The 14703-nt window shown below is 39.2% G+C and overlaps 1 protein-coding gene across 2 annotated transcripts in view; it reads right to left on the reverse strand.

Moving 5' to 3' along the window:
• Positions 1–207: 207 nt before the first annotated feature.
• brox.S (BRO1 domain and CAAX motif containing S homeolog) overlaps positions 208–14703 on the reverse strand; it is a 30818-nt gene continuing 16322 nt past the window's right edge. For both annotated transcript variants that reach the window (XM_018264968.2, XM_018264967.2), the window contains exons 6-13: positions 13805–13877; positions 10228–10333; positions 7411–7500; positions 6757–6842; positions 6539–6620; positions 4990–5140; positions 3346–3505; positions 208–428 (exon numbers count right to left, since the gene is read on the reverse strand). In XM_018264968.2, the coding sequence (XP_018120457.1) occupies positions 342–428; positions 3346–3505; positions 4990–5140; positions 6539–6620; positions 6757–6842; positions 7411–7500; positions 10228–10333; positions 13805–13877 (835 nt within the window). In that variant the 3' untranslated portion in view covers positions 208–341. The remainder of the gene's footprint in view (positions 429–3345; positions 3506–4989; positions 5141–6538; positions 6621–6756; positions 6843–7410; positions 7501–10227; positions 10334–13804; positions 13878–14703) is intronic.

Genomic DNA, 14703 nt, shown 5'->3' on the forward strand with positions numbered 1-14703 from the left:
TTAACGTGTCACATGTTAAGACGAAACACACCTCGAGGGGTACCCTATATAAAACTACTATACTGTATATATCTATATGTATATATTTGGAGAGCAGCAACATTGGTTGTCATGAGTAGCAGTGAACTGCAAGGCAGGGGTTAAATCCAAGAAGCCACGTACATATCTGCATGTGGGATTGTATCACGTTTTGCTAAATTGATCCTGTTTTAAACTGGCCGCCCAATTAAAGGAGCAGTATTAAACCTGTGCAAACCGGCGAGAAGTGCAAACTGTGTAGTTAGTGTGTTGCCGTGGAAGGAAGTGTTGTGGGTAACCGGCCGAGAAGGAACCAGTTTCATTCAGGAGATCTGACACCCACTGTCCTTCTGTGGCTTTATATCCGGCTCCTTCATTGGCTTTACCTCCTCTTCTTTCTTGGCTTTAGCCTGAGGGGAGAGCAAAAATGTAATTGTTTATTGGTGGTGGTGGGGGAAATACACAATCTGTATATCTGCCTCTCCAGCGAGTGTTATGGTGTTGGGGGTGTCACGCCAATGATGATAGGCTAAAACAGAATGGCCCCTAAGCCTAAAAGGAACAGCAAGTAATGGAAATATAATGTAGTGTTGTACTGTATTGGTAAAACGGACGGGTTTGCTTCAGAAACACTAATATAGTTTATATAAACAAGCTGCTGTGTAGCCATGGGGGCAGCCATTCAAGCACAGGATACACAGTAGATAACAGATAAGTACTACTATAGTTTATATAAACAAGCTGCTTTGTAGCCATGTGGGCAGCTATTCAAGCACAGGATACACAGTAGATAACAGATAAGTACTACTATAGTTTATATAAACAAGCTGCTGTGTAGCCATGGGGGCAGCCATTCAAGCACAGGATACACAGTAGATAACAGATAAGTACTACTATAGTTTATATAAACAAGCTGCTTTGTAGCCATGTGGGCAGCCATTCAAGCACAGGATACACAGTAGATAACAGATAAGTACTACTATAGTTTATATAAACAAGCTGCTGTGTAGCCATGGGGGCAGCCATTCAAGCACAGGATACACAGTAGATAACAGATAAGTACTACTATAGTTTATATAAACAAGCTGCTGTGTAGCCATGTGGGCAGCCATTCAAGCACAGGATACACAGTAGATAACAGATAAGTACTACTATAGTTTATATAAACAAGCTGCTGTGTAGCCATGGGGGCAGCCATTCAAGCACAGGATACACAGTAGATAACAGATAAGTACTACTATAGTTTATATAAACAAGCTGCTGTGTAGCCATGGGGGCAGCCATTCAAGCACAGGATACACAGTAGATAACAGATAAGTACTACTATAGTTTATATAAACAAGCTGCTGTGTAGCCATGGGGGCAGCCATTCAAGCACAGGATACACAGTAGATAACAGATAAGTACTACTATAGTTTATATAAACAAGCTGCTGTGTAGCCATGTGGGCAGCCATTCAAGCACAGGATACACAGTAGATAACAGATAAGTACTACTATAGTTTATATAAACAAGCTGCTGTGTAGCCATGGGGGCAGCCATTCAAGCACAGGATACACAGTAGATAACAGATAAGTACTACTATAGTTTATATAAACAAGCTGCTGTGTAGCCATGTGGGCAGCCATTCAAGCACAGGATACACAGTAGATAACAGATAAGTACTACTATAGTTTATATAAATAAGCTGCTGTGTAGCCATGGGGGCAACCATTCAAGCACAGGATACACAGTAGATAACAGATAAGTACTACTATAGTTTATATAAACAAGCTGCTGTGTAGCCATGGGGGCAGCCATTCAAGCACAGGATACACAGTAGATAACAGATAAGTACTCCTATAGTTGCTGTGTAGCCAAGTGGGCAGCCATTCAAGCTGGAAAATGGAAAAAAATGCACAGGATACACAGCAGATAACAGATAAGCTCTGTAGTATACAATGGGATTCTTCAGAACTTATCTGATGTCTATTGTGTATCCTGTGCTTGAATGGCTGCCCCCATGGCTACACAGCAGCTTGTTTATATAAACTATAGTAGTACTTATCTGTTATCTACTGTGTATCCTGTGCTTGAATGGCTGCCCCCATGGCTACACAACAGCTAGTTTCTATAAACTATAGTAGTACTTATCTGTTATCTACTGTGTATCCTGTGCTTAAATGGCTGCCCCCATGGCTACACAGCGGCTTGTTTTTATAAACTATAGTTGTGTTTCTGAAGCAAACACACCAGTTTTACCAGTGCAGGGCACCAGTACATTATATAGTGATTCCTTAAAAACACTTTAATTTTTTAACGTTACTGTTCCTTTAATTCATGGGAGTAGTTGCTGGCTGACCTGCAGCTTGCTCCTATTTCACCATATACAGTTCTTACCTACAGGCCAAAGAACCGATCAGGGGTTCAGTATTATTTGACGCTTTATATTTAAGGACAGTTGCCATTTACGGGTAAAAAGCAGACGTATCACTATGGCTACTGACCCCGTAACATGGCAGTGTCCTGAATAACTGAATGAAAATATGAAGCACAATAAGAATATCTACCTTGACAGACAAGCTGCTTTAATGGAATATAAAATGCCAGCGGGTTGTTTGTGTCATTGGGCATCTACTGAATTAGTTGTACCCTCAATTCCAAGCTTTCACCAAGCTTTCACCAGTCCGGGCCTGGAAAGCAGGCCCGGACTGGCAACCTGTGGGTTCTGGCAAATGCCAGAGGAGCTGCTATGAGGTCCCATAGAAAGTCAGTATTTAGTGGGCTGGTGGGGGCTGTTTGGGCCTCTATGTGAGCAGATTGGTCCTCTGTGTACCTGAAATGCCAGGGCCTATTTTAATTCTCAGTCCGGACCTGTTGGGGAGCGATACCAAGCATACCCGCCTTTGGAGCAGGGATTCACTATATGTCCTATGGCTCTTAGGCAGAGTTATTTCCTGACAGGGTCACACTAGGGTTGCCACCCGGCCGGTATTTTACCGGCCTAGCCGGTAAAAGACCTACCAAGGCCAGGGCCGGTATTACAAATTTACCGGTAATGCAGTTGCCGGTAATTTGTAATACCCTTTAAAAAAAGCCCTCGGCCTGCCCCCAATTCACGCAGAACTTACCTTTTTTGCAGTGTTTGCAGACATCGGGACGATGTTGCTCCGCCCCCTTTCGCGGCACGCTGTGTGACCCGCCCACTTTTGCATCGTGACCCTCCCCCTTTTTGTGCCCGCCCCCCACCGGCCAGTAATTTTTTTCAGTAAAGGTGGCAACCCTAGGTCACACAGAAGAATCTTCTTTTCCAACCTGGAGAGAATAAAGTTTAGAGATGGCTCTTACACTATCGTCCTTTGGCCGCTTAGTGAGATCAAACCCTGCGTGTGTTTCTGGGCTCCACTGGGAACTCATTGCAGGGAATTCAAAAGTCACAGGCTCCACCAGACCATAACTAGCCTTCAGTTCCAGCTGCGGGGCCTCTGGGGGAACCTTCTGGAAGTAGCTGCAAAACAGAACCAAATGATATGTACAATCAGATATACACTACCGTGCTCCGTTGTAGTAAGAAAAAAGTGCTACGAATTAAAGTTCTAATAATCCCGTTCTCAAGTCTCAAAAGAAACCACTTATATATGTGATATTGAGACAAAATAAAAGTGGAGATAAGAATGACGCATTTCCCACCAAATTCACAAACCTCTATTTCCACTTTTGTGAATATATCTATTAAACAGACACTTTTCAGATTTTGTCTTTTGTAAGTCATTTTAACAACATTTTTCTTACTACACCTGTCAGTCAGCAATCAAATTGGAATTTTTTAGAGAGGGGGTTTATTGTACGTAGGAAAATTATACTTATATTTATTTTTCAGGATAACCTGGGCTTTCTAAATCTGCCTACATGTTTGTGTAATTCCAATTCTGTAACAAGAAATAAGAGTCTAAATACAAAAAAATGCTATTCTGCATAATATAGGGATTTGTATCTGAAATATGTTTCATTATCTTAGGTCAAGTGTCTGCTGCTAATATTAGAAAAAATGGTTGGGAGGCTTTACTTTTCCTTTAGATAATATTTTCACTCAAATTGCTAATATTGCCTCATTTATTAAGCTAAAACTAGTAAAATAATGCAAGTGAGAGTTAAAAACTTTTACCATATAAAATTGTATTAAATACACTTATTTTGTTTAATCAGTGTTTTACTTGTTTTGTTAATGAGGCTTTTACACCTATAGGGTTAGACACAAACTTGTGCCCTGAATATAAAATGCTGATCCCTATTAATATGATAATAATTCCCCAATGGGGCACCTACAAGAGGTGTGAAATGAAGATTCGTTGAACCAAAGCAGAGCAAGTTTTCTTAGAATTGATCTGACACATGGGGAAGAGCTTTACACTGAGCTTTTCTCCATTTTTAAAATGTCGGGAGAAAATGTTGTTTAAAATTTAGTTTTTGCACCATTTTTATGTCGTTTGAATGATAAATTCATAAAAGTGTCTGTCTTTCTTTCACTAAAAGGGGCAGTCTCCCCTTTAAAAGCCGCATATGCAGGTGGCGGGGGAGGATCTAGTCCAGATTGAAACCAAGGTTTTAAATTTTGATCACAGATAAACAGGTTAGGGACCGCCGTATGGGGTTTACCTTGACGTGGTATGGCAGCTTACCAATTTTATGATCATAACTTTGTAACAAAAAACCCTGTTTTTCTTTTTTTTTTAGACAGGGGATTATTGTATTTAAATGTTTTTTTATATGGCCTTAGGAGTGCACCCACAACCCCCCTCTTGTACCTTATTTGTCATCCCCAAGGAATTTTTTCAAGTCTGTGTGGCTCCCAAACAGTTTTAAATTTGAGTGTGATTTATGGTAAAAAGGTTGGGAGACCCCTGCCCTTGGGGAATACTTATGTAAGTGCGAATGAGTGTGTGCGCAGTGCACAAAATGTTCTACCTGGAGAGGCCCAACCATCATACTTACATAAAGCCATTCTCTCTCAGGCACTTCTCCAGTGTGTTCCTTACTAAGGTCCCCAGCTTTCGGAAGAACACGTGTCCTGATGGTTTGGCTGTGGTGCCGGGTCCCTTTGTCTGACCATAATCTTTGCACAAAGCCTCGGCCTTCCCGTAGACTGCACCAGAATTAAACACAAATAATAGGGTTATGCTATAATTTCATCCATTGCTACACACACTGTACAAGATGCTAAGTAGCTACTGCATTGCAGTGACTAGTTGATAAAAGTGACCAGACTTTACATTGTAATGGATTACTCATCTACCTGCTGAATAGCAATCTAACTCACTCAACAAACATTGCCTAGTTCTCCTTGGTCACACCTTGTTTGTCTAATGTCAGGACACAATGATCAGCTGCACATTTAAACAATACTATTTCTGTCCAGCAGAGGACAATATCTTTCTTATTAGCCCTCCAATGAGATTACTTTGCCAAGAGTTATCACAGCTACTCCCCACTCACTAGAATAAACATATAAATGCAGAAAAAACATAGCTCCATGGCCAAAACAGAATATTTACTAAATAAATGATGTAAACTGGGTCCATTTGCACCAAGCTAATTCATCCAATAAGAAAAAACATCCATGATACAGGTTGCATGACACTTTGGGGGATATTTATTAACAAACTGGTGGTGTTGCCCATAGCAACCAATCAGATCTCTGTTTTTGTTTTCTAACTTGTAGGGGTCAAGTCTAATAAATCTAAAATGTTTGTCTGCAAGGTTAATAGATATGCCCCTATACGTAATGTACATGGATGTGATTCATGTCAATAATCCTCCAGCAACTGTTTAAAGGAGAACTAAAGCCTAACAAAAGAAGTAGGTTAGAAATGTTGTACATTATGTTTTGGGCTTCTGTACCAGCCCAAGGCAACCACAGCCCTTTAGCAGGAAAGATCTGTGTCTCCAAAGATGCCCCAGTAGCTCCCCATCTTCTTTTCTGCTGATTCACTGCACATGCTCTGTGCTGCTGTCACTTACTGAGCTTAGGGACCCACTCACAATATACAGTACACATAGAATAGAAATGTCACAATATAAGGCTGATTAGTAATTAATACACATAATTACTACATGGCAGCACAGAAACCAGTGCAATTAGCATCAGAATTTAATAATCAGCAAACCTGTAGCATTAGCTTATATTACAGGGGAAGCTCATTTTCTGCTGGATAATTAGTGACGACCCCTAAGCTTAGCTTCTCAACAGCCAATCAGAGCCCACTGAGCATGTGAGTGTCACAGACACTTTCCAAGATGGTGACCCCCTGTGACAAGTTTGAAGTTCTGGATCATTGCTGCTATTGACAAGCTGAAACTTTAGCCTCGTGCAATAAGTTCAGTATATAAAATGACATATTTATCCCTATTCATTTTTAGGGTTTAGTTCTCCTTTAAACTGCAGAAGCAGATGTATTAATTTGCCTGGGCTGCACCTGGGAATAGAAATGTTTTTAGTTACCCTTTAACAACATTTATTAGACGACCCACAAGGCTTACTCACATTTCTCAGACTCTTGTAGTGACCTTATTGCTTCCCCACATTTATCGGCGGATAACAAAGTCTGACCATGGTAGCAGTATGACTGGAAAGGAAGAAACAAAGGTTGATATGCTACGGAAAATAACCTGCATTAACTGCATATAAAAAGTGATGATGATCCCATTATTAGCTCAATAATCTGATAATCATAGAACATTGCACTGATAAACACAACTTACATAGGCCATATAAAAGCACATCTTCAGCTGGGTGTAACTCCTCCATTTGCCAATGTAAACTGGATCCAGAGAGGAGAGTGTGTGATCTGAAACAAACATGAAATAGGGACAAGAGCACTTAATTATGTTTGGGTGAGTATAGTTCCTTCCTAAACATAAAGTACGTTCAATTGCACTACAGCTATAATGGCAGGAGCACCCATTTATTAAATAAATTGCACTACAGCTATAATGCAGGCGCACCCATTTAATACATAAATTGCACGTCAGCTATAATGCAGGAGCACCCATTTAATACATAAATTGCACGACAACTATAATGCAGGAGCACCCATTTAATACATAAATTGCACTACAGCTATAATGCAGGAGCACCCATTTAATACATAAATTGCACTACAGCTATAATGCAGGAGCACCCATTTAATACATAAATTGCACTACAGCTATAATGCAGGAGCACCCATTTAATACATAAATTGCACTACAGCTATAATGCAGGAGCACCCATTTAATACATAAATTGCACGACAGCTATAATGCAGGAGCACCCATTTATTAAATAAATTGCACTACAGCTATAATGCAGGAGCACCCATTTATTAAATAAATTGCACTACAGCTATAATGCAGGAGCACCCATTTAATACATACCAACTTTCTGATAGTAATTAGCTGTTTCATAAGCCAGGGCAGCTATCAGGCCAGTGTTGTGCTTCAGCTCAATAGCTCTTGCGATGGTCACTAGAAATGCAATGGAAGAGGATTATTTGAAATAGAAAGAAACAAAACACAGTGGGTTTCCTGGGTAGGCACGGCATAAGCAAAAAGCCCACACCAGTATTTCAGTATCAGTATCCCTACATCAGTACAGGTATGGCATCCGTTATCAGGAAACCCATTAACCAGAAAGCTCCAAATTATGGAATGGCTGTCTCCCATAGAGTCCATTTTATCTGAATCATTCAAATGATTTCCCTTTTCTCTGTAATAATAAAACAGTAGCTTGTACTTGATCCAAACCAGGCCCGGACTGGCAATCTGTGGGTTCTGGCAAATGCCAGAAGGGCTGCTGTAATGTACTATAGAAAGTCACTATTTAGTGGGCTGGTGGAGGACGATTTGAGCCTCTGTGTACTTGGAATGCCAGGGCCTATTTTGACTCCCAGTCCAGACCTGACCCAAACTAAGATATAATTAATCCTTATTGCAAGCAAAACAAGCCTATTGGGTTTATTTAATGTTTATATTATTTTCTAGTAGACTTAAGGTATGAAGATCCAAATTAAAGAAAGATCCATTATATGGAAAAAAAAACAGGTCCAGAGCATTCTGGATAACAGGTCCCATCTTGGAAAGTGTCTGTGACAGTCACATGCTCAGTGGGCTCTGAGAAGCTGTTGAGAAGCTAAGCTTAGGGCTCGTCACTAATTATCCAGCAGAAAATGAGGTTGGTCTGTAATATAAGCTGATGCTACAGGTTTGCTGATTATTAAATTCTGATGCTAATTGCACTGGTTTCTGTGCTGCCATGTAATAATTATGTGTATTAATTACTAATCAGCCTTATATTGTGACATTTCTATTCTATGTGTACTGTATATTGTGAGTGGGTCCCTAAGCTCAGTAAGTGACAGCAGCACAGAGCATGTGCAGTGATTCATTTTTTTGTTCTAGACTCCTTTTGAGATCAAACATTGTGTCAGGGCCCATCGTAGCTCATTACAGGGTTACAGATATAGTGAAAAACTGCCGTGTGAGCCATTCACCGTCATTTTTTTTTCAATTCACTTGGTTTTAGATTGTTCACCAGCAATAAAGACTTTTTTCCCCAATTACTTCTATTTTCTATATGTGACCATTTTTCTAATACTGAAGTATAAAGTTTCATTATTCACCTTCTAAAGCAGCTCTGAGAGGGGGAGGGGGTCGCCGACTACACTAACTAACAACATTTAGTTGATACATTTGTTATCTTTGGCCCTACTGAGCAGAAACCCTCATTAAAGGGTTGTTCACCTTTAAACTAACTTTTAGTATGATGTAGAGAGTGATATTCTGGGACAATTTGCGATTGGTTTTTATTTGGGATTATTTGTGGTTTTTGAGTTATTTAGCTTTTTATTCAGCAGCTCCCCACTTTGCAATTTCAGAAATATTGTTTCTAGGGTCCAAATTACCCTAGCAACCTTGCACTGATTTGAATAAGAGACTGGAATATAAATGTGGGAGGGTCTTAATAGAAGGATGAGTAATAAAAAGTTGCAAGAATAATACATTTGTAGCCTTACAGAGCATTTGTTTTTTAAATGGAGAAAGCATTTGAAAGCTGGAAAGAGTCAGAAATAGAAGGCAAATAATTTAAAAACGATAAAAAAATTAAAAAATGAAGATCAATTGAGAAGGTGCTTAGAATTGGCCATTCTATAACATAATAAAAGTTAACGTAAAGGTTTTAAAGGCAGCTGTTAGAATTGATACAGTAGTTGCTTATATTTGACAGATACTGCTGAGAAATGGATTAACTAATTGTAGCAAATAAATGTAGCAAATCAGTTCAGATTCCACCACTGGATCACTGATTTGCCAGACTGAAACACTAGAGACAGGAACATTAAACTTTAAGCTTACATTTTGGAAAAGCTGTAAAAATATATAAGATGGAAAGCAAATGAAAAAAGTCTTTGTTTATGGTGAACAATCTGAAAACAACTCAACTGAAAAAAGTGTTTGGAAGATGAACGACCCCTTTAAGCCATTCCATTTCGAGCATATTTAGGGCTGCAAAAAGATTTTTAGGCTGGGCTTCCATAGGTGAAGAAATAGGGTAAGATTTGTGGGCAATGCTTAACTGACGTTCAGGTTAAGCCCAACTAAAACCACTGCTCTGGGCCTCCTTGGGGAGCCAGCCCTATCTGGATGCAGTTTTTGGATGATTGGTATTCTGCAATAGCCTTCTGTTTTAACCAAACTGGATTTGAACAATTAGGGGCATATTTATCAAAGGTCCAGTGGCGGAACTACCGGGGGAGCAGGGGGTGCGAGCGGGCCAGGGCCCGCACCCCCTCAGGGCCCCCCAGCTCGCGGGCCACTGAAATGCGGGCCAAAAATCACCTATGGAGGGGGCGGGGGGCCCGGCTCCGTGTCCCGCACCAGGGCTCGCCCCCCTCTAGTTATGTTACTGCAAAGCTCGAATTTATAAAAAACTTCGAATTCAAAAACATCGTATGGAGTTCAAAGTTTTTTGGGGTCGAAGTGGCCCGAATTCGGCCTACTTCGAATCGTACGATTTGAAGTAGCACTACTTAGATCTACTACGATTCAAAGTTTTTTTTACTTCGAATTTCAATCTCCCAAACTCCCCCAATTGCCTCCTTACAGGTTCTAGGGCTTTAAGGTATTCAAGATCATTTGGGTGAGTGCATGGATCTCTGATTATATGGATAATGACACATATCACCAACCACTTACCTTCCTGAGCCTCTGCCTGGCACTGAACTGTATAGGCATCTATTACCCTGGTCTCTAGATCTCTTCCTTTTTCCACAGGAGTGATGAGCTTTGGGATGTGGCTTTCCTGAAACAAAAGACCATAGTGTAAATTGCTGTACCCTCCTATGTGTCATACAGGCATCAGGGTAAACCAGTACAGAGTTATTCTGTCCTACGTAGCATCAGAGCCCATTGTTTATACCACAGGTGAGTCCGTAACCAAGTGCTAGGTCTCACTATGTGGTCTGCAAGAAACTACTACTACTACTACTACTACTACTACTACTACTACTACTACTACTACTACTACTACTACTACTACTACTACTACTACTACTACTACTACTACTACTACTACTACTACTACTACTACTACTACTACTACTACTACTACTACTACTACTACTACTACTACTACTACTACTACTACTACTACTACTACTACTACTACTACTACTACTACTACTACTACTACTACTACTACTACTACTACTACTACTACTACTACTACTACTACTACTACTACTACTACTACTACTACTACTACTACTACTACTACTACTACTACTACTACTACTACTACTACTACTACTACTACTACTACTACTACTACTACTACTACTACTACTACTACTACTACTACTACTACTACTACTACTACTACTACTACTACTACTACTACTACTACTACTACTACTACTACTACTACTACTACTACTACTACTACTACTACTACTACTACTACTACTACTACTACTACTACTACTACTACTACTACTACTACTACTACTACTACTACTACTACTACTACTACTACTACTACTACTACTACTACTACTACTACTACTACTACTACTACTACTACTACTACTACTACTACTACTACTACTACTACTACTACTACTACTACTACTACTACTACTACTACTACTACTACTACTACTACTACTACTACTACTACTACTACTACTACTACTACTACTACTACTACTACTACTACTACTACTACTACTACTACTACTACTACTACTACTACTACTACTACTACTACTACTACTACTACTACTACTACTACTACTACTACTACTACTACTACTACTACTACTACTACTACTACTACTACTACTACTACTACTACTACTACTACTACTACTACTACTACTACTACTACTACTACTACTACTACTACTACTACTACTACTACTACTACTACTACTACTACTACTACTACTACTACTACTACTACTACTACTACTACTACTACTACTACTACTACTACTACTACTACTACTACTACTACTACTACTACTACTACTACTACTACTACTACTACTACTACTACTACTACTACTACTACTACTACTACTACTACTACTACTACTACTACTACTACTACTACTACTACTACTACTACTACTACTACTACTACTACTACTACTACTACTACTACTACTACTACTACTACTACTACTACTACTACTACTACTACTACTACTACTACTACTACTACTACTACTACTACTACTACTACTACTACTACTACTACTACTACTACTACTACTACTACTACTACTACTACTACTACTACTACTACTACTACTACTACTACTACTACTACTACTACTACTACTACTACTACTACTACTACTACTACTACTACTACTACTACTACTACTACTACTACTACTACTACTACTACTACTACTACTACTACTACTACTACTACTACTACTACTACTACTACTACTACTACTACTACTACTACTACTACTACTACTACTACTACTACTACTACTACTACTACTACTACTACTACTACTACTACTACTACTACTACTACTACTACTACTACTACTACTACTACTACTACTACTACTACTACTACTACTACTACTACTACTACTACTACTACTACTACTACTACTACTACTACTACTACTACTACTACTACTACTACTACTACTACTACTACTACTACTACTACTACTACTACTACTACTACTACTACTACTACTACTACTACTACTACTACTACTACTACTACTACTACTACTACTACTACTACTACTACTACTACTACTACTACTACTACTACTACTACTACTACTACTACTACTACTACTACTACTACTACTACTACTACTACTACTACTACTACTACTACTACTACTACTACTACTACTACTACTACTACTACTACTACTACTACTACTACTACTACTACTACTACTACTACTACTACTACTACTACTACTACTACTACTACTACTACTACTACTACTACTACTACTACTACTACTCTACTACTACTACTACTACTACTACTACTACTACTACTACTACTACTACTACTACTACTACTACTACTACTACTACTACTACTACTACTACTACTACTACTACTACTACTACTACTACTACTACTACTACTACTACTACTACTACTACTACTACTACTACTACTACTACTACTACTACTACTACTACTACTACTACTACTACTACTACTACTACTACTACTACTACTACTACTACTACTACTACTACTACTACTACTATACTACTACTACTACTACTACTACTACTACTACTACTACTACTACTACTACTACTACTACTACTACTACTACTATTACTGTTGTTTCCAATAAGGATTAATTAAATCTTTATTTGGATCAAGTACAAGTTACTGTTTTATTAGTAGAGAGAAAAAGGAAATCATTAAAAAAAAAAAAAAATTTGGATTATTTGATTATAATGGAGCAGTGTCGGACCGGCCCACCGGGATACCAGGAAAACTCCAGGTGGGCCCAGGTGTTAGTAGTCCCTCATGCTGCTAAATATTTGGCCTATTTCATGGACATTCTTTATTTCTATGAGAAAAAAAAGACATTATAGATGACAGCGCTATGCAATATGTTGGCGCTATATGAATACATGTTAATAATAAAATAATAATAGTATTATAGTATATAAAGAAAAGAGACTTGGAGAATAGCGGTTGAGCGAGGAGAGAAAGAATAATAGTACTGAGAGTGGGCCCCTAGTCTAAGGTTTTTGGGTGGGCCCCTGGTGTCCCAGTCCGACACTGTAATGGAGTCTATGGGAGATGGTCTCTCCTTAATTTGGAGATTTTTGGATAACGGGTTTCTGGACAATGGATTCCATACCTGTACAAGTTAGAAAATAGCAGTAAAGGTCTGATTGGCTTCTATAGTCGCACTGGTGCAGTTTAGCACCTACGCTAGTAAATCAGACTTTGCTTATAGGATCTCACAGGGGGGACAGGGGCCAGCACATGAACCCAGCGGATCTCTCAAATGAGGAATATATTTACATGGGAGTCTTGCTCAATAGAAGCAAGTTTATGATACATTTGAGGTATGTACTCCCACCACACTTCATGACTTTAGGAAACAGACCAAGTATGTTCTAAAGAGTTTGATTGATCACACACATTTTTGTGTGCTATTTAATACTTCTATATAAACCGTAGGGAGTAAGTAAGGAGCCCAGATGTATTTAGGATGTATACAAAGGAAATGCTGATTGTTACCTTTAAGTGCTGGAATATTCCAGCTGCAACTTTCAGACTTCTATGAACTTCTTTTGCTTCTTCTTCAGTAATGCTACAATATCACATAAACAGACACAGAATAGCAGAGGTCATTAGATCATGGTTATGGTACAACACAACAGAGAAAACCACTGTCACAGTATTTCATTAAAAACAACCAAAAATCTTAACATAGTTAAAGGGGTTGTTCGCCATTAAATTAACTTTTAATATGATGTAGAGAGTGATATTCTGAGATAATTTGCAATTGGTTTTCATTTTTTTATTATTTATGGCTTTTTATTCAGCAGCTCTCCAGTTTGCAGTCTCAGCAATCTGGTTACTAGGGTCCAAATTGCCCTAGCAACCATGCATTGAATTGAATAAAAGACTGGAGTATGAATAGGAGAGGCCTGAACAGAAAGGTGAATAATAAAAAGTACCAATAACAATACATTCCTAGCTTGCAGAGCATTTGCTCTTTAGATGGGGGTCATTGACCCCCATTTGAAAGCTGGAAAGAGTCTGAGGAAGAAGGCAAATAACTAACAAAAAAAAAAACCTAACAAAAATAAATAATGAAGACCAATTGGAATGCTGCTTAGATGGGCCATTCTATAACATACTAAAAAATAACTTATGGGTGAAGCACTGCTTTAAGGCTGCTATATAATAAGTACAACATGTGGGACCACTTATGACAAACTATATGATAATAAACAGCGCCGGATTTCTTCTCCGGCCGCCCCTAGGCCGCGCGGTCCGACCAGGCGGCCGCGCGGTCCGACCAGGCGGCCGCGCGGTCCGACCAGGCGGCCGTGCGGTCCTAGCACCCGCCTTCCCAGCACGCCGGCAAAGAAACGCCGGCGCAGCTGGTGTAGATGAACGGGGACGCGAAC

The sequence above is a fragment of the Xenopus laevis genome, chromosome 5S (assembly GCF_017654675.1).
Source record: "Xenopus laevis strain J_2021 chromosome 5S, Xenopus_laevis_v10.1, whole genome shotgun sequence".
In the NCBI taxonomy this organism is placed as follows: domain Eukaryota; kingdom Metazoa; phylum Chordata; class Amphibia; order Anura; family Pipidae; genus Xenopus; species Xenopus laevis.